Below are 21,248 nucleotides of genomic sequence, written 5' to 3'. Positions count from 1 at the left end.
TAAAAACTATATTTTATTAAATATATTTGGTGGGAATGACATAAACCAAAATATATTACTCGTTATCTTCGTATAAGAATAATACGGATGGTTTTAAATTTCCTATTGGTATTTATGTACTTCAAAATTTTCTTCAGTAACTTGAATGATCAGAAAAGTTATTTGTCTTTAATAACATTTTTCTACTAGGAGAAAAAACAACTTTTGGAATGTGAATAGAAAGGTACTCTGGGGCCCGGCCCCGTGGTCGAGTGGTTAAGTTCACCTGCTCCACTTCGGCGGCCCAGGGTTTCACCAGTTCAGATCCTGGGCGCGGACATGGCACCGCTCATCAGACCACGCTGAGGCAGCGTCCCACATGCCACAACCAGAAGGACCTACAACTAGGATATACAACTATGTACTGAGGGGATTTGGGGAGAAAAAGCAGGAAAAAAAAAAAAAAGAAGACTGGCAACAGTTGTCAGCTTAGGTGCCAATCTTTAAGAAAAAAAAAAAAAAAGGCACTCAGAGTTAAATGCAGAGTCCCTCATGTTTTTTTATTTTTATATATATGAAAATAAGAATATGCCAATCAATAAGTTGTTTTAAAAAGATGTGAAAAGCAGAAAAAAGACAATAAATATAAATCCAGAAACTGAATTAGGTAACAGAAAAATGGAATTGATCAATAAACCAAGAACAAGTTCTCTTAAAAGCAAAAAATAATAAGATTTTAAGAAATCTGACAAGAAAAACAAGGGCTAAAAAAATAAAATTAAAAACGCAACAGAGACTCTAACCAGAGACAAAAATGTTTAAAGTGCAAATAACACCTGTTCCTAAATTTGAAGGTGTGGAATAAGTAGGAAGGTAAATTACAAAAAACTGACTCAAGAAGTGAAAAAGCTCAAATGATCTAAAAGCAAAAATAAACCTTCTAAGTTTATTTATAGCCTTACCTCCCTGAAAAGTCTTAATGACAGGTGAAGTAAGTTCTCTCAAACATTCAAAAAACAATCAATTCTAAAGCTACATAAAATCTTCCAGAACACATAAAATCATGGAAAGTTACTAAGTGAATTTTATAGGGGTAGTTTCACTCTGAAATCAAAACACAAGAAAGGCTACCTTATACCCCAAAGAAAAGCACACATGGATGGGGAAATTCTAAATCCAAAATTAGGCTGTAAAACTTAACATTACCAAGAACAATTTTATTATTAGGAAACATACAAATACCTAAAACCAACCTGATCATCTAAATTAATGCCAAAACACTCCAGTGAAATTCAACACCTGTTCCTATTAAAAATTCTAAAAGCAACAAATCAAAGAATAATCCATTTACATAGTTTAGTTTAGCCAGTAAGTAAACACTGAAATTAATGGAGAAAAAGTAAAAATATTCCAAGTAAAACAAAGAATAAAATGAGAGAGACCATCAGGAAAGTCTGGCTAACTCGATAAGCCATGAAGCAAAACCAAGAACAGTTAGTTACATCAAAACAAAATAAGTAGAAGTTTAAATGGAGGAAGGAAAATTCCATTCGTATCAGCAACACCAACAATCAATCCATAAATCAATACATAAGACAAAACAAAACCTTAAGGTATCTGAAACCAACACTAACCCAAAATGTCAAATCCTAAAGCTGAAGAAAATTACCCACCTTGACTGAGTTATAAAAGAGTTGAAAAAAATTAGGGAGCATACTTTATTTCTAGATGGGATAGCTTAATAATACACATGAGGAAAAATATTTTTAAATATACCATTCTTGCTATTAGAGTCACACTTTATACACGTAGGTTCTAAAGTCAGCCCCTGAAGCCAAAATTGTGAAGTCACACAAGAAATGCTATCTAGCCCTTAAAAAATATGATGAATGTTTAGAGCAAGCGACATGGGAAAATGTCCACCATCAATTGTCAAGAGAAAAAAAACCAGGTGTAAAACGAAAGGACAGTATGGTCTCAGGGCGTATGTGGGTAAAGACACAGATATTCAGAAATAAGGATAAACACTCCAGAGCGAGCAGATGGCTACCTGTGGGTGGTGAGGTCACATGATTTCATGCATTTAGAATTTCTACAGAAAGTACAACAGAACTTTAAAAATTCAGGGTGGGGGGTGGGGTGAGGACAGTTGAAAAGTAAAAAGCAAAAGAAATACACCAAAATAGCAACATTCTATGTTTTGAGGTGGCTGAACTATGGTTGTTTCTTAAATTGCTTCAACAGATTTTTCTGTATTTTCCAAATTTTATTTTCTACAATAATCATGAAAAACAAACCTCTATGCAAAACTGATAGAGAAATGTAAACTACGACACATCAGAAAAATCCATTTGGATCCTCTTGTTGTTTTGTGCTTACATGTGGCAAATTCTGTTATTCTCCAACCAGTGTTGTTTTAAGGATTAGATTCAAAATTTACCAGGAATCATTCCAATCAGAGAGAAAAGAATGAAAAAGTCTAAACTGCTCACACACATTTGCTCAAATTAAAAAGGAAAGCCAAGGTGGCCGGCCTGGTGGCACAGCAGTTCAGTTCACGTGCTCCACTTCAGTCGCCCAGGGTTCACGGGTTTGGACCCTGGGTGTGGACCTACACACTGCTCATCAATGAGCACCACACCATGCTGTGGTGGTGTCCCACATACAAAACAGAGGAAGATGGGCACAGATGCTAGTTCAGGGCCAATCTTCCTCAGGCAAAAAGAGGAAGATTGGCAACAGATGTCAGCTCAGGGTCAATCTTCCTCACCAAAAAAAAAAGGGGGGAAAACCAAATGTGGTAACTGAGAAAGGTGTGTGTCCAGACTTACCGTAAAACTGTTGTTGACGTTTTTGGTGCTGGATTCGGCCACACTGGCATCTGTCAGGTCCACCTCATCAAATATGATCGACTGGAGAGAGACACAGGGACTGCGGTCAGCACGGGACAAGGCACCCCGAGGCAGCACCTTCGTGAGCCCTGGCCCAGTGCTGCCCACACGCTCCCTCGACCCCAGTCCAGCACCCGCAGACACCCCCGGGCCTTGAAACAGGAGCCCTGGATGAACACTGGGAGAGCCCAGCATCTCTGCCTCTCAGAGCAGCAAGCTCACAGGTGCAGCTCTGTGGCTGTCTCAGTCCAGGAGTTCATTAGTGATGGCATCCACACAGAGCAAACACAGAAAACCAAAAACAAGGCTGGGGTTTCTACATTTACTTCTCGTAAACCAGCGTGACACCGTTAAATGTGAAATATGTGTCACACGGAGTCCCCCTGAGAGAGCAGGGGTCGGGCCTGAGCACCCTCTGTCCTTCCAGCTAGCACATTTAGGGGGAAAGGTCCTGGCTAAAGCAAATGATTCCAGGGGAAGAGAAACAACCCAAATGGAAGGGATCGGGCCGTGAAAGAAAACAAGGGAGCAGGGCAGAAGGAATCTAGAATGACAGAGAGTCAGTAAGCCTCCAGAGCAAGGGCTGGGAATCAGGCCTGGCCGCTGCCCCCATTTTCTTCTCCTTTCTCCCCCAAATCCCCCCATCACAGCCCCCACCCTGTCTACCTTACTGTCCCCTCTAAGAGGACTCCACCGGGAACCCCTGGAGGAAATACTAGTAACTTAGAAAAGAGATTCAGCCTTTTAAGTAACCTCCCCTCCCCTCCCCCCGCCACAGAACTAAAATAACTATAAGAGTTTTTTTTAAAAATGAGGGATGTGGTCAGAACCCGTTCTAAATAAGTTGCTCTGTTCAATTTCAAATTTTAATGCACTAACTCTCTAGGGATGTATCTCAAACTGTAAATACTCAGATTCCAGATTTTTTTAATGCCAAAATATCAGTACTGACAGCAATACTGATATAAAAATACTGGCATTCAGAATACCAAAAACTAGCTTTGCAAACACACTGGTGTGTTTGAAATGTGTAACGCCACATTCATTCAAACATGGCAGTAACTTAGTGACTTTTGCTGGCTCCTCCTCTCTCATTAGCAACTGCATGGCAATTCTAGCTTAAATCTTAAGTGCAAGATGACACACAGAAAGAAGATCATGGCTAGAAAGCTGGGAGATAAAGGATTTCACAGTTCTGTTCATGCCACAAGAAACTCATACACTTCAAAACACTTGTAGTTAGTTTCATGGGTGTATACCTACCTCCAAACTCATCAAGTTGTATACATTAAATATCCACAGCTTTTTGTATGGAAATTATACTTCAGTAATGGGGTTAAAAAAAATATATTTTAGTCACTAATAAAAGATTCACAAGCCTGTGACCTCCAATCTTTCTGAAAGAAAGATATCCAACTGTAATGTGGTTATCTGTGACATTTTCTCCTTTCCCCACGGTGACACATGACATTTAAGAAAAAGGAAACGAATAAAAATCAGTGTTTATAAGAAATAAAACATGTCTTGAGACAAAATAAGCACCCAGAGAATTACGAAACTCGCTGGAAGTAACAGATCTAAGACTCCAGGGCCTTTCCCAGGATGAGGACTCAGTGCCTGAGCCCCCCCGGCAGCTCCTCTCTCGGTTTCCCCCGTGAAGCTTCGTCCACTGCTCCTCACCTTCGCGGTCTTTGCGTAGTACAGCGTGCGCCCTCGAAGCTTAAAGTATCTCCTCTTTGATCGCTGGAATGAATTGTTCTGTTTGGTCAGCATCCCCTCCTTGATGACGGTCTGGAAGCACAGAAGCATATTCGTGAGCATGTGCCCTGCTGAACCGCACACTGACAGTGCAGGGCACTCACGTCTCTAGCCGAGGGCCTAAGAGAAATATTTCTCACACTCTCCCCAGACCTTGACCTACGGACAGACCAAGCAAGCTGCGGGAGAGGGCGAGCACAATTCTCTGAGGGGCAGTGGCGTGCCTGAGTGGCGGGGGTGTCGGGGGCCCGAGGTGTGCCCTGGACACGGCCAGGGCATCAGCAGAAGGGGCCACGAGGCTCGTAGGACCACAGTGGGCAGCAGGGGGCCAGCGCACTCTCCAACTTCGGCATTTGGTATTTTTCAGCTATTCTTGGCGCTGTCTCCGTGTTGTCTGGCCTCCTGCCATTTCTCAGGAGCCTGTTGCCAAAACTGTCGACGTAGGTTGCTGTGGGGTTCAGTGCGGCTCCAGGCCTGCACCCCCCTCAGGCCTCACCCCATTCACAGGCCGGGCATGCGCATCTGGCCGCCCGTGAAAGAGAAGGGCCACGGCCAAGTCATTAAAATTCTCTCCTGCCGTCAGTCTGATCAGGAGTTCTCTCCAGAGAATCAGAGGTAGACGCTCGCCTCAGCTCCTCACAGCCAAGGACGGGGCGCGGCTTCTCCTGGAGCTGCCTCCTCTCACATGGTGTCCCCTGGGCTAGACACCCAGTGGACGGGGGAGCCCTACGGACCACTCAGAAGTTAAATGCTCACAGAGCTACTTGACCATTCGACATTTTGAACCACTCAGAGCCATGAACACCGTCAGGACTAATAACCACCGTGCGCGAAACAAGAGCCTGCCTCTCAGCCACAGCACACTGTCCTTGACCCCACCTGACACGAGGGTCCATTCTACACGGAGTCTCATCACGGAATGGAGGTAGACTGGACAGAAATTCTGTTCAAGGACAAGAACACTGGTTCAAAGAAGCTTTTGTTTAATTACCTAATCCCGTACAGCTTTGCACTTTAAGTTACTTTTTTTTTTTTTTTTTGGTGAGGAAGACTGTCCCTGAGCTAACATCTGTGCCAATCTCCCTCTATTTTGTGTGTGGGATGCCACCACAGCATGGCTTGATGAGTGGTGTATAGGTCTATGCTACGGATCCAAACATGCAAACCCTGGGCTGCCAAAGCAGAGCACAAGGACTTAACCACCATGCCACCAGGCTGACCCCTAAGTTACTTTTTTTAAAAAGTATCTGTATGAAGCACTTGGGCACCGGGGGCCACTTAAGACGACATAAGATGAAAGCAGACACAGAAACCTCATGACCCCAAATGCATCAGAAAGGAAAAGCAGAAGACCGTGCTGTCTAGTCTCTCCATCAACCCACTCCTAACAGGAAGGAGTGGACCTCGGATGCAGTGTGACCACCCGGAGAAGAACGCTGAAGAAAGCCCCCCACCCCACAAACCCCACTGCCACCCGGCCGTGCACCAGGCCCCTCCTGAGCAGCACAGTGCTGCGGGGTGTCCTGGGAACGCAGGTCGCCACTAAGCTCCCCTTCCTCATCGTGGACATCCCGGTGAGCTCCATGGGCAGGGTGGCCTGCACAGGCCAGCTCATGACGACGTGCCGGGTCTAAGGGAATCTGTGCTGGCTGGGCTGGCCCGGCCGTACAAACAGCAACCCTCTCCAACGCCCGAGAGAACCAGACCAGGAGGAAAACGACTGAGAACCCACCTACTGATTTGTGGCGTCCGCCTTCACCTTTATCCTAACCCCCTCTCTCCCAGGTAATCAGAGAGTGCCAGGAGAAGAGAGGACCCCACACATCACCCCGTGATCAAGAGAAGAGACACACCAACTACAGCCACGGCATCTGACCCCTCCATCCTTAGCGAGCAAAGGCTCTGGCTTTCCTCAAGTGCCGGAGCATGTGCCGAACCAGAACGAGGCTGACTGACGCAGGGAGAACACCCCAACCTGTGATCCCAGAGCTCCAGACAGAAACCAGTCTGTGATATAGAGGGACTACCGGCTTGTTCCCTAACATTCACAGACCCAAGTCCACATGGTGACACTCATTTCAGGGGCTCTTCAAAGACACAAAACAGCTACGTCTGTGCACAGCAATGCCACCCACGGGTGCCCGCCACACTCCAGGGGACCTCTCCTCCTGACCTCACGGGACTCGCCCACAGACAAGGGCACCTCCTCGCCCCCGTAGGTCTTCCTTACCTCTGCAGGGGAAGTAATCGCTTCCATCTCTTTCCTAAATGCAAATAAAAAAAAAAAAGAAACAGAACAACAACAACAAGCCCAGACCCAGAAAAGTTATAATAAGTTATCTTTGCAAGATAAATGCTCGAGTATTTTTCTTGCATCTCCCGCCACACATCTTACACATAAAAGAAAAGCAAAATTAGAACACAATCCACACACATACATACACACACACACACACACACACACAAACCTTTCAGAAAGCGGATGAAGCTGCGATCTCGGGCTACCCAAGGAGAGCGGCTGTTCTATTTATAGAACGAGAGTGCTCAGAAAAAGACTCTGGTGGGTTTCAGCGGAAAAGGCTGGGGAAAAGATAAAGACCAGTATTTCTTTGAAGCTTTCTCAGAAACTGCATCTCTCCTCCTGATTCGCTGCGCGTGAATACTATAGATATGCTGCAGAATATTTTTAAACACTCAGTCAAAAGTGATGAACTAAAAGTGGTCAAGAAAACAACACCCCTGAACGATCTGCTGCATTTTGCGTTTGGCAGCCTGTAAATGGCACCACAGGAAACCCTGCTCGGTTGGCAGGGCTCCTCCTTGCGCCCAGCAGAGCAGAGAACCACAAGCCAAAAGCCCAGAGCCCAAGCGCAGCTCACTCAGGCCATGCTGGGCGGCCCAGCTCTTCAAATCGTGTTGTCAAACTCTTTGCACAAACAAAACGGCCAACTCCATCCTTCAAGCAATCCAAGGCCCAGGGAAGAATCCAGCAGAGTATTCAGCCTGAGCCAACACATGGCCCTGGGTGCCACAGCCACCCACTCACCGGATGGACACGCACCCGGCCCACAGGCGAGCCCGCCCTGGCACCTGCTACAGGGGAAGCTCAAGTCTCTAGTCATCCAACTCAGGAACAAAGAACTGAGTGAGGCAGCTCTGGATATGCCCTTGAAAAAGGCTTCAAACCAGTGGACAGAGAGGCGAGAGCAGGCCCCACGGGCCCTGGTCCAACCCGCCCACCCACCAGGCGTCCTCTATCTTCAGGGGTCCCGTGCCCAGGCATGGGCTAAGGATGCCCCCTCTCTGCAAAGCCAGGGGGAGCCCCCTCCCTCGGCCCTCCCCTCTACTCCCTCCCCGGTCACGCGGCCTCAGCACCGGCTCTGAGGGCTACAGGGACAACTGAGACCAGAGGAGGGCACAGGACACAGGGCACCAGGGAAGGAGCAATTTCCCAGGAGGGAAGGCTTCACAGAGCAGGTCTCAGAAGATGAGCAGGGTCTGAGCAGGCCAGGCAGAGGGGCCCAAAACCCTCAGAGGCCCGCCGCCTCCTCGGGGCTGCAAAGAGAGCCCAACAGGGCCGGGCCCAGCTCCTGACAGCCAGGCCTGTCGGTCACAGGGGCCCCGAATCAGGGAGTAGAGTCTCCCTGATGTCCACTTTAGAAAGACGGTTTTGGCCACAGGGTAGAAGAAAGGGGGAGGGGTGAAACCTGGAGGCAGGCAGAACACTCCAAACTCCTGTAAGAGGGCCGCTGGAACGATGAGCTTCAGGGAGGAAGGAGACAGGGACAGAGACATGAGAGCATTCAGGAAGGAGACCCACCAGAGGAGAGGGTGAGGAGGAGACAGGACAGAAACCCAGGATGACTCCAAGGGGTCTCAGAGGGGAGGAAGTGGCTTCCTTTTGGCCACACCGACTCTAAGGGCCTTGAGGATAGTGGGGCAGCTGAGTGGAGAGCTGGCAGCAGATATGTGGTCGAGGGTATGAGAGAAAGTTTAACAGGGAAGATGCCTCAATGAAGTCCCTTATGGAGAAGGAGGGGAACGAGAGGAGGCCCAGGGAACCAGGAACCCCAGGACACCAACATCGGGCACAGAGAGGAGGTGGAAGTCCAAAACAGAGGACGAGAAAAAAGTAGCCAGAAAATCAGGGGAGCAGATGCCAACATGCCAAGAAGACCATGTCGATGATGTCCAATACAGCAGTGAGGCTGAAAATCAGGGCTGGGAGGGACCAAGAGGAGGTCACCGAGGACCTGCCGGAACAGTCTCCATGGCCCGCCCCAGGGCAAAGCCAGGTCAAAGTGCTGGATGTGACTGCGACCGGGATGGGAGGAAGCAAAGATGGCAGGCTGTTTCTCTCTAACTTGCATATTTCTTAACTTTCTATAAACATGGAATCATACTGAACATACCGTACTTTAACTTCCTATTTTTTCTGTCATGATATATTGTCAACAACCTTCCATATTAGTCAATACATTTTTGTGGGCTACAGAGTATTTCGCTGTGCGGATGTGCGTATATCATCAACTCAGTCCCACTGCTGGGACACTGAGCATGCTTCCACTCAATACTACCAACGATGCTTCAAGAGAACGGTTATCATGAAATATCTCATTCCCTAGAGCAAATTCTAGCAGTAGAATTTGGGGACCAAAGACAGCCCAGAAACTGGTGCTCACAGATTTGCAAGCACGACGTATGACAGCAGCGGCACCGCGGGCCGGCGGGGGAGGAGGGACTGGCCAATGAAGGGGTGGAGACACAGGTGATCCAAGGGGAAGATGCAACAGGTCCCTTCCCTCACACTACAGGCACAGACGTGTCCAGGTGGACAACAGAGTCAACGCAAAAGGTCAAACTCTAAAAGTTTCAGCAGCTAATACAGGAGAATTTCTTTATGAGCTTGGGATTGGGGAATTTTCTTAAGTAGGACTAAAATATACTAAATATAAACTGTAAGACTGCCAAAGCCATCTATATTCCAACTGAGAACTTCTGCGCATCAAAGACATCTTACAAAGAAAGAGAAAAGAGAAGCCACGGTCTGGGAGAAGATGCACGCGAAACTGCCAACAGCCTGAGCCAGCACCCTGAAAAGTCTAGGAAACCGAGCAAAACAATAACGAAGAAAAAGAAACTACCAGAAGGAACACTGGCAGAAAGCATGGTGACTAAAAGATGCTGAACAGCAGGGAGCTGGACAGGAGCCCTGGGGGTGACACCCTGGAGCCCTGTGGGGTGACGGGTTCACACTGGTAGTTTATTATGTGCATCACGGCTTACATGTATGTTGTTTGTGTTATTAGTATGTAAAAGATAAAGGGCAGAAGTGAACTCTCGGGCAGAGTTTGGCTGACGCTGTCAGGGTCTCATGCAGGTAAGTGTGAGAATGTCCACATTCCTAAGAAGACGAGGATAGGGGCCAGGACATAAAGGGGGAAGAAGACAGAATAAAAGGAGTGAAATTCAGCCAAATATTCACCTCAGCCATCTGTCTGTCCTGAAACCTTTTCAGTCCTTCAACAAAAAACAAGAACCTGACCATGTTAGGCAACACCATCCAAGTCACAAAGTCTGAAAAGAGCAGGGATATCAGCATAAAAAGTTAATACACAAAAGAACTACTAAAACGTTTCAGTGGAAAGAAGCTAGGAAAACTTAAGTTTACACACCACTTGAAATTTTCATGAGCATTTCCATATCTATTTGCCTTTTTAACAGAACAAACACTTGTGGTCTACGACACAGACACTAATATTTCCAACTGACACACAAGAAAACTGTCACCAAGACACTGAGTAATTAGTCCAAGGTTAAACAGCTAACAACAGACCACGAAAGAAATGTCAGGCCTCCCCACTCTTATCTCAAACCTTCTTCTATGGTTTTTAGTTTATGAATACCATAACTCATAAACAGGAAACAACCAGAAAATAATTTGTTCGCAAAACAGAGGCATGTACAACATCTCTAAAGACCTACAGGCTATTTGAAACACTTACTAAGTACCCACCACACCTACTACGTACATACGGGCCATTTTTACCTTTAATCCTCACACCAACTTTGGAAGTACATTGTAATGTTCCCATTTTATAGATTAGGAAACTGAAGGTCAGGAAAATCAAGCAACTCACTCAAGGCCACGTGGCTGGTAAACGGAAGACCTGGAATTCAAAGCTAAGATCTAGACAGCCAGGCCAAAAATATTTGTTGGCAAAGTGAAACCAGCATAGAAATCTACCGACAACACTGATTTAAATAAACTAGGCTAGGTAAATTCCGTCATCTATTCAAACACCACCCACAAATGCATCTTGACTCAGAACTACCTGTAACTTACCTACAACCGACCCACCTGCCACCTAGTCCCAGCACATCCTGTCAGAAGCCGAGGACGTTTGCACACCTAGGGCCACACTGACGGCTGCACACCAGGGTCTCCACGGCACCAGCGGCCAGCAGGAGAGGGGACCGAGACACACCCGCCTAAGTGCTGTGCTGGAGAATCCTCTCAACTCTGCAGACCCAGGCCCTGCCTCGGCGCTGCCAATCTATCACCAAGGCACCCACATGAGGTTTTTTCTAAAGACCCCAAAACCACTAACTCATGGGAAAAGGACAGCCCTTTCCTACCAATCAACAGAACCCAACTTCCCTGCGCATGACCCGGTTTTCCTCCTTCGATGCAAAGCCCCCAAGATTAAAAGCCACCATGTCCCAAAGCCCATACGTCATGTAAGGTTCCACTGAGAGGAAGGGAGATGCCTCATTCCCGTCCCCAGTAACATGAGGAAGGACCAAAGCGAAAAGCCAACAAGTGGCCCTAAAATATAACGCCCAAATCCCGGGAGAAGAGCTACTCCTAGGCCGGCCCTTCCTTTGGGTGCACAGCCGCTCTCCCTAAGTCGGGGGCGCTTCTTCTAGTGTGGTATGGCCCCGCTCCTCCCCTCGTTGCTAACACAGCCTCAGCTCTGAGTGGGCTGGCTGTCCCAAGTGTGGCCAGTCATCCACATCCCACTTCCCCAGTCCTGGCCACACGATTCAGTCTTGGTCAAAGAGACCTACACAGACATCCTGCTGAGGCTGGGAAGGTGGAGTTGATTCACTGACATGTGGGAATACACGTGGCTTCAATGCCCCCCTCCCCCTCCTTCTTGCCTTTAATGTAGACACCATGTCTAGAGCTGTGGCAGCCATGTTGAGGCCATGAGGTGGCAAGGCAGCGGTCTAAAGCTGGTGAGGTAGAAAGGGAGCAACAATCTGGGTCCTCCTGGCATCAATCTGCGAAATGCCTGCCTGTCAAGTAAAGCTGAGTTGGACAAGCGAGATCCTGCGCAGCCACCATCAACGGCTACTCTATCACTAAAACACCCAAAATGTCACTTATCTCAAACCACACTCTGCAGCAGCCCCTCACGTTCCAACTTGCTCCCACCCCCCACACTTCCTCCTCAGTTAACAGCATCATCAAAGCTGAAAGAAGTACCAGACACACGCAACTCTCCTCGTCCCCGCACACCCCAGTTCTAACTGGTTACCGAGCAGCAATTTTACTTGCTAAAATAACTCAAGAGTCTGCCCCTCCCTCAGGCCCTCTGCCCCCAGCTTAGTCCAGATCCCCAGCGCGGGCTAAATTATTCTGTCTCCTGTCTCTGTGTCTCAGTGTCTCTCAAGTACAACCCAGACCGCCCGAATCAGAACGCCTGAAACGCTTATTAAAAATGCAAATCACAGGGCCGGCCCGCGTGGCCCAGCAGTTAAGTGCAAACATTCTGCTTCAGTGGCCCGGAGTTTGCTGGTTCAGATCCCGGGTGCGGACATGGCACTACTTGGCACGCCATGCTGTGGTAGGCATCCCATATATAAAGTAGAGGAAGATGGGCATGGATGTTAGCTCAGGGCCAGTCTTCCTCAGCAAAAAGAGGAGGATTGGCAGCAGTTAGCTCAGGGCTAATCTTCCGCAAAAAAAAAAATTGCAAATCACTCTCCTGAATCCTGGGAATGTGAATTTCTGACGGGGCCCGCTGGACATGAGCATAGTGAAGTCTGAGAAGCCTGTTCCTCTGCTCTCTACACCCTCCCTCCGGCCTGCCGCAGAGTTCTCTGGTGGCTCCCAACCCCACTGCCAGCAGAATCACCCAGCACACTGGGAAGTACACTGACACCCGGGCCTGAGCCCGCCGGTGAAATCGGATCTCCGGAGGGAGCAGGGAGCCACAGAGACTCAAAGCTCCCCAAGGACCAGAGCCAGCACCTGCCCTAAGCAAAGCACCGGTGGCCCCTGGCTTTCCCGTGCTCCTAGGACCTGGCTCCTAGGACCTGGCGCACAGGGCTTCTCCCAATCCCACACGCTCCACTCCCACCCACCCCAGGGCCACCTAAGGCCGCCCCAGAACCACGTGACGCAAACACAACCGGCTCCTCTGTAGCCCCCTCTTTTGGACAAACCCTTCCTCTGCCTGCAGTCCTCCTGCGGCTGGAACACGCCTGTGCTTGAGACCAGGCCAAACGCCACCACCTCCAGGAACCTTTCTAATACCCAGGCAGAGCAAGCTGCCTGCTCTGCAACCTGTGACCCACCATCGGGAGGTGCACCCTCTCTGCGGGTCTACCCTCGGGAGGGAGGCAGTGTTGACAGGCCCACTTCACTGGACACGAGCAGGAGAAGACAGGCAGAGTTGGCGTCGGGGGCGGGCCCACTCTGTGCCAGGAACTGGTGTCATCAGGACTTCACTGAACCTTCGCAGCCCCATGAAGAGCCACTACCCCTTTTCACTGATGATGACACTGAGGCCCAGAGAGGACCTCTTGTCTGTGAAGAAGGGACGCAGGTGGGGTTCAAACCCAGTTCTGCCTGATTTCAACTCCCTGCGCGCTTCAATATCAAGTGAAAAAGTCTGCTTGAGAAAGTGTCTGCTTTTCACCTTTTTTGTTGTTACAAGTTAAGGCTAACCTCTGTCATAATGAATCCTCCCACTTTTCTGGGGTGAAGGTGTGGACAAATGTGCACAGATCGAGGCACAACCCCCCTCCATGACACACAGAGAGTGGGCGGACCCGGCCCCCAGCAGCAGGAGCGACATCCCAGGGTTCAGTCACGGCACCCAGGACTCACTGGCCCGTGAGCCTGTGGAGCCCACGCCCCTCTGTGGACCTAAGGAACGAGATGCACTGTTTCAACGAGCCCCCACTGAACGAGAGCGCAAGCACTGCTGGGACATGACGGACCAGACGGGACCCTCAACCTTCCAGGGAGCTGCACACTGGTGGAGGGATCCTTTCACAAAGTAAAAGCCCCACGAGAACATGCTCTAAATGCTCAGAAAAAAGTGGGGCTGGGAGTGGGGACAGATGAAACAAGGAAGACACAACCCTGACGGCTGTTTAGACTGGGTGATTGACTAAACTCCTCTCCCCACTTGTGTGTACGTTTGGAAATTTCCATGACAGAGGTACAGACGGGCTCAGGAGACTGGGAAGCGAATGGAACACACCAGAGGCCTGGACGCAAGGCCTGAGGCTGCTGCTGCTCCTTGGGCTAAAGCTGGCGCTCTCTCGAAAGATAATCTGTGTATGACTCCACTCATATGAGGAATTTAAAACTATGGACCAAGAACAGTTTAGTGGATACCAGGGGAAAGATGGGGTGGGGGGTGGTCACAAAGGGTGAAGTGGTGCACCTACAACATGACTGACAAACATTAATGTACAATTGAAATTTCACAAGATTGTAACCTATCAACAACTCAATAAAAAAAAAAAAAAAAAAAAGCTGGCGCTCTCTCCACCGCAGTCTCCTGACCTGTCCACCCCACCCCAGGGGGGCCTTCCGGGGGGGGGGGGGGGGGGGGGCGGCAAAACCCCGGAGAAAACAGCTCAGACACTGCAAAGGGCTATACAAACGCAAAGCAGTATCAAACCATCTTTGTCCACATTCCTCCAGCCTGGGCACGCGCTCCCCCACTGTCCCCTTGCCTGTTTTCAGACATTAGGTGGAAATAAAGTCCTGCGCTGAACAGTCCAGCTCTAGGCTGACCTGCTCGCGGGAGGGTACTTCTTCTCTCCTTGAGAACACTCGGAGTCCAGCCACTGCTCACACCGCCACCAACACCCTGAGATGACATCCTTCCAGAGGGCAAATCAAACAGAAACGTGGGCTTATATCATATGCACATTATTTAATAACCTGCTTTTCCAAACACTATATTGTGACCAGATCTGCTTTTATTTTGTGTTTTGTTTCGCTATAGCCTATTTCTACTTCATTTACTCAAATACTTAAGGATGCTGACATAACTATGAACACATCTAAGAAACTGACAGCATTTCATACATCAACTAGTTTCAGTGTCAGACTAAAACCCATCTTATTTATATCAAGACCTTGAACCCTCTGCTTAGATAAGTTTAGATTTATTTTCAACCCAGGAGTTAAAAGTTTAAACAAAGGGAAACAGAACTAAGATGTTCCATACAACGTATACATTTATTAGGAGACTATGAAATTTAAATCCTATGTTTTCACAAGTCATGCCCTTTTGTATATCTGGCTCCTTGAACCTAATCCATTTTGACCCAACAGTTCGAACTCTTTCAACTGAGTTGTAGGACATTTCAGAGAAGAGACTGCAGGCGACTCTTCTCTGTCTCCTGCTCCCAAAGCAACCACACTCCACCATCCACGGCAGGACGGCCACTCTGACCGTCAGGGCTCTTCCATTGAAAGGGAGTAAGCTATGTTTCTGTTTCCTTTAGTACGAAATAATAATGTGGATTTCAGACAACGCAGAAAAATACAAGTAAAAATAATCCAAATCGCACTGCCCAGCACGATCCCTGATCAGTTAGGAAACTCCCTTCGTCTCACCTCCTATGCTCGGTGTTTTGCCCACAGCTGACTGGCGTTCTGTACACACTGACTCTCTGTTGCCCCAACATCGCGAAGTACCGACCACGTTACTGCCTTCCTCGATCACCTGAATGGCTGCATCCGGCGCAAGAGCAGCACCTCGCTCTGCCACCGCCCAGCTGTGTGGCCGGGTGTGCTGGGCGCCTCGGCGACCCCATGGCAACCTTTCCGCAGTTGCAAAGGTGAAGTAAGGCCACCCGTGCACGGTGCGTGGCACAGGACCAGCACGCAACAGGTGTCAGCTGTCGTCATTAACTCACTGAGTCACTAAACTGCAGTTTTGAGGTTTGCAACTTGTTACACTTAATGGTGAATGAACATGTTGCCCATTATGCTTTTTCATATTTAAGATGATTTCCCCAGGATAGAGTCCCACGGGTGGAATTATTGGGTCAAGAGTATGCACTTTCTTGGAGTTTTTCACACACGTCACCAAATCGCCTCCCTGAATGGTTATACCCATGTGTGCTGCCAGAGGGTAGAGAAGCTACAGGGTTTCTAGAAACAGCAAAATTCCAGCTCATACACAACACTGGTTAGACATAAAAGCACACTTAGACAACCACGACTAACCGACAGTAAAAGTACGCTGAGACAATTAGACTTGCACCTCAGTCTTGACAAACACGGGATTTACTCACCCTCTTAAAGTACATGAAAACTTCCAGCCACCACAGAGAGGAAGGAGATAACAAACAATTTCCCAGACTTTCTTTTCACACAGCTTCGGAGTTCTAGCCCTTCCTTATCAAAGCATTCAAATACAAGGACCATCAAATGGGACTGGATTTAATGAGATGTATATTTATTCCAAATTTTCTCAAACCATGAGAAGAACTGAATCCAGCGCATACTCTCAAACATGATGCGTAGAGTTCTACGGCAGTAAAAATTCTGAAATGCAGATATTTCCTTTTAAATGCTTTAAATGTGTAAATGTCTCATAACCATCCACAAGAATGATTCTATAAGAACCACTTTATGAAGCCTTCTGAGACCAACCCAAAACGGCTGGTCAATCCATTGGACCAATCCAAGATTACCAACCAGTCCTGAAAAGCTCCTTGGTGGGTTTTAAGTATTACAGGGGATATAGCTTGAGAGACAAATCCAATGAAAAAAGTGACCCTCTCCAACAAACGGTGCAGGGACACCTGAGTATTCACATGCAAAAGAATGAAGTTGGACCCTCACCACACACTATGTACAAAAATTAACTTAAAATAGATGAAAAATTAAATATAAGAGCTAAAACTATAAAACTCAGAAGAAAACAAAGGCACAAACCTTTTTGACCTTGGATCTGGTAATGGTTTCCTATAAATGATACTAAAAGCACAAGCAAAAAAAAAAAGAAAAAAATAGACAGACTGAACTTCACCAAAATTAAAAATTTTCTGCATTAAAGGACACTATCAAGAGAACGAAAAGACAACCGACAGAATGGGAGAAAATATTTGCAAATCATGTATCTGATAAGGGTCTAGAACCCAAAATACAGGAAGAATGCTTACAACTCGACAACAAAAAGATAACCCAATTTAAAAATGGGTAAAGGACCGGAATAGACATTTCTCCAAAGAAGACACAAAAATGGCCAACAAGCACTTGAAAAGATGTTCAACATCATTAGCCATTAAGGAAATGCAAATCAATACCACGAGACACCAGTTCACACCCACCAGGATGGCCATAAAAAATAAATAAACAAATAACCAGAAAATAACAAGTTTTGGGAGGTAGGGAAAAACTGTAACTCTCACATATTGCTGTTGGAAATGTCAAATGGTGCAGCCATTGCGAAAAACAGTTTGGAGGTATCTCAATAAGATAAACACAGAAATACCCAGCAATCCCACTCCCTGGGTACATACCCCAAAGAACTGAAAACAGGCATTCAAACAATAACTAAAATCTCTAAAAAAATAAATAAAAACTTGTTCATAGCAGCTCTATTCACATTAACCAAAAGGTAGAAACAATTCAAGTATATATCAACAGGTGAATGGATAAATAAAATGTGGTATATCAATACAGTAAATATTATTCAGCCATAAAAAGGAATGAGGCAGTGATAACATGCTACAACATGGATGAACCTTAAAAACATATGCTAAGGGAAAGATGTCAGACACAAAAGGCTACATAGGTATGATTCTATTTATACAAAATATCCACAACAGGCAAACCATAGAGATGGAAAGCAGATTAGTGGTTGCCAGGAGCTGGGGAGGAAGGGAGAGTGGGGACAGACTACTTAATGGGTAAGGGGTTTCCATGTGAAGGATAAAAAAGTCCCGGACCTAAAGAGTCGTGATGGTTGTACAGCACTGTTAATGTACTTAATGCCACTGAATTGTACAGTTAAAATGGTAAACAACAAAAAAAGAGAGAGGCTGACTCCGTGGCGTAGTGGTTAAATTCGGTGCACTCCACTTTGGCGGCCCAGGTTCGTGGGTCTGGATCCCCGGCACAGACCTACACTACTGTCAGCCATGCTGTGGCAGCGACCCACATATGAAGTAGAGGAAGACTGGCAGAGATGTTAGCTCAGGGCCAATCTTCCTCAGGAAAAAAAAAAGAGAGTGGCCATCTTCCATCTTGCAACAAGGACAAAGCACTGTTCATCCTGAAGCCTGGGGTGTACCTCACCAGAGGTAGACCAGGGCCAGAGAAGCTCAGGAAAACCACCCAACGCAGGCATCCTTCACCTTCAGACGCAGAAAAGCAGAGCCAGCCAGGAGTGGGGAGTACATGACCCAAAACACCCCATTACTCAGACCGAGGTGGCGGGGAGAGCCCACCCAGAGCTGCGGAGGCACAGCACTGACCTGTGGCCAGTCTCAGAGAGGACTTGCATTTCCTCCAGCAGCCAAACACCCAGCTAATTGCAGTTCAAACCCGCAGAGCAGCAAACTCCATTCAAGGATCAACAAACCAAAACAAAACCGTAGAGCTGGGAGGTTAAAGATATACCAGAAAGCACACGCATAAATGTGAAATGAATTATCACAGAAACAGAAGATCTCTTTAGGAATCTGCGCCCCTTGTTGTAAGATTACAGGAAGACACTGCCTCTATTAAAAAGTTAAAATTTTTTAAAGGACAGGGAGCACAAAAATGAGAAGAGGATGAAATTAAAAGACAACCAGCTAAGACAGAGGCCATGATTTTAAAAAGAAGCAAAAATAATCAGTTGACAGCAGAAATAAAATCCACATGGAAGGGGCTAAAGGGAAAAACGTACACGGCAGAAAATGTCACTGGCAGTGGACAGGATAAAACTGAGACACTCACAGAATGCCGTGGGATACAGAGGAGAGGAGGAAACACAGAGAGAAAAGCCCATGGACAAAGTGACGAGGGGACAGATCGTCTAAGCTACTAATAACAAGAACCGCCCAAAGGAACGTAGAATAAATGTAGATGCAAAAATCAGAGGTAGAAGAGACACAGCTTTTCAATTCACTTTAGCACAGCCCAGAAAAGGCAGGCACAGACCCGCCAGCCCACGCGGCTGAAACCACTGGGCACTGCCCGTCGTGGGTACAGGAGGGAGGGGGGCAGCATCGTGCGTGGGCCACGGGCCAGCCACCTCAGCCACAGGACACACACCTTGTCCTCTGCCCCACAAGCCCACCTCTGGGCTAAAAGATGAATTGCAACACAGCAAGCAAGTGCTCAAAGACCAAAGAGCCAGGCTGAAGGGGCTCTCCCGGGAAAATGGGGACAATCGGAGCATCAGAAAGAGTGATTGTAACTGACTGTAAAACACTGAATAAGAACAGTCATGAATCCAGGTGACAGCCCCTAAAAAAGACAGAAAGAGAAAGAAAAGGAAACATTTGCCTCTAACGGGGATGACTATTCTACCAAACCCTTACTCTGAAAAGCGGGAATTAAACAGAGGGGCTCCAGCAATTACCATGCCTTTTTAAGAGGAACTGTCCTTCCCTAGCTGAGGTGGGGAGAATTACAGAAAAATACCACCAGACAAATGCGCAAGAAATGACAGAAGGTGGAGGGAAATCTTCATTTTGCAAACTCTTAATAAAATTGTTTCAGGGATGACTGGGTAAAGATGTGGTACAGACACAATGGAATACTAGTCAGTCATAAGAAATGATGAAATCCAGCCATGTGTGACAACATAGATGGACCTTGAGGGGATTATGCTAAGCGAAATAAGTCAGAGGGAGAAGGTCAAATTCAGTATGATCTCACTCATAAGTGGAAGATAAAAACAACAACAAACAAACACATAGCAACAGAGATTGGATTAGTGGGTACCAGAGGGGAAGGGGGAGGGGAAAAGGGGTGATTAGGCTCACATGTATGGTGACGGATTGTAATTAGTCTTTGGGTGGTGACCACGATATAACCTACACAGAATTTGAAATATATTACGATGTACACCTGAAAATAAGTAAATAAACAATTCATTTAAAAAATGAAATAAAATTGGTTCAGGCAAGTATTCTGTATGAATGCTGAAAAACATTGGGTGAAGAGTTGTTGGAGAAAAGGATATTTGCACAGCACCCAGGAATCAGCTCACAGATTTCTTCCTAATGGCAAAGAGGGAAATCCACATTTCCAGTGGAAAGATCCAGCATCTGCACATAAACCAAACGATGACACAGCAGAGGGGACAGCCTGACAGGACACAGAGCACCCACATCTAGGAGATCTGCCCCAAACGTCAACCTGAACAGCATCGAGTCCCCAAACCTCCCACTTCCAGCGTACAGCAAATATAGCAGATAGAAGAGGCCACAAGGAAACAGCAGACAAACCCGGACACAGAGTTTACAAGACCGCTGCCCTTGTCTCTTCAAAAAGTCAATGTCACAGTGGGGAGGGGACGGAGAAGGTTGCCAGGAGGAGCTTTTCTAAGTTAAGAGACTCAAGAGATACAACGACCAAATACAATGTCTGATTTTTTATTGGTATGTGGTTCCAAAAAGAGAGTCTACAAAAGACGTTTTTGGTTCAACTGTGGAAATCTAAAAATGATGTGGATATTAGGTATTAGAAAAACAATTTTTTAGGTGTAACAATGGTATACAGGAAAATGTCATCTTTAGGAGATCATGCTGAGCTATTTAGGGGGTAACCTGTCGTGAAGTCTACAAATTACTTTCAAAAGGTTTAGCAAATTACTTATTTCTGTTCAAAACATATAGATAAGGCATATTGGGCAGTATGTTAATAATTATTGAATCTCAGTAGTAGGTATATTAGGTGTACACTGCACAGGTGTCCCCTGCTATCTGAAACCTCACTTTACGCCACTCTGCTTTTACAAAAGACCTCCATTAGTACCTGTTTTCACTAACTGAGAGAAATCTGAAGAGGATTTTCGTTTTAGTGAAAATCGCGTTCAGCGTGTGCTTTGCAGCGCGCACCCCGAGCAGCCAGCACGGCACAGCCAAGCTCCTCCCATCATCAGTTCATCCCAGCATCAGGCCGCCACCGCTTTGAACCGTCTGTGAGCATCGGTGCTGTATCTCCGTTTAGTTTGGTAGGGTATTTTCTGGGTCTGGGAATGCTCAAAACTTTTTCCCATATAAATTAACGGTAATTGCTTCTTCGCTTTACACCATTTCGGGTTACCAAAGGTTCCACAGGAACGCTCCACCTGCAGACAGTGCAGGAAACCTGTACTACCATTCTGCTTAAATTTTTCATAGTAAAAAATTGAG

General features: G+C 46.9%; 1 protein-coding gene across 5 annotated transcripts in view; it reads right to left on the bottom strand.

Annotated features, from left to right (window-relative positions):
• The window catches only part of DGKD (diacylglycerol kinase delta), a 109,304-nt gene that overhangs the window by 75,176 nt on the left and 12,880 nt on the right, over nucleotides 1-21,248 (bottom strand). For 3 of the 5 annotated variants that reach the window (XR_002808523.2, XM_023642614.2, XM_023642615.2), the window contains exons 2-3: nucleotides 4,551-4,661; nucleotides 2,811-2,891 (exon numbers count right to left, since the gene is read on the bottom strand). Coding sequence is in view for 3 of the 5 variants with exons in the window: in XM_023642614.2 (XP_023498382.1) it covers nucleotides 2,811-2,891; nucleotides 4,551-4,661 (192 nt within the window). In the remaining 2 variants the exon portion in view is untranslated. Of the gene's footprint in view, nucleotides 1-2,810; nucleotides 2,892-3,536; nucleotides 3,564-4,550; nucleotides 4,662-6,858; nucleotides 7,107-21,248 lie in introns of those variants that run through there. The other 2 variants (XM_005610725.4, XM_070269501.1) reach the window with 2 other exon arrangements.

The sequence above is a fragment of the Equus caballus genome, chromosome 6, assembly GCF_041296265.1.
Source record: "Equus caballus isolate H_3958 breed thoroughbred chromosome 6, TB-T2T, whole genome shotgun sequence".
NCBI lineage: Eukaryota > Metazoa > Chordata > Mammalia > Perissodactyla > Equidae > Equus > Equus caballus.
This window is presented reverse-complemented; position numbering and strand designations above follow the sequence as displayed.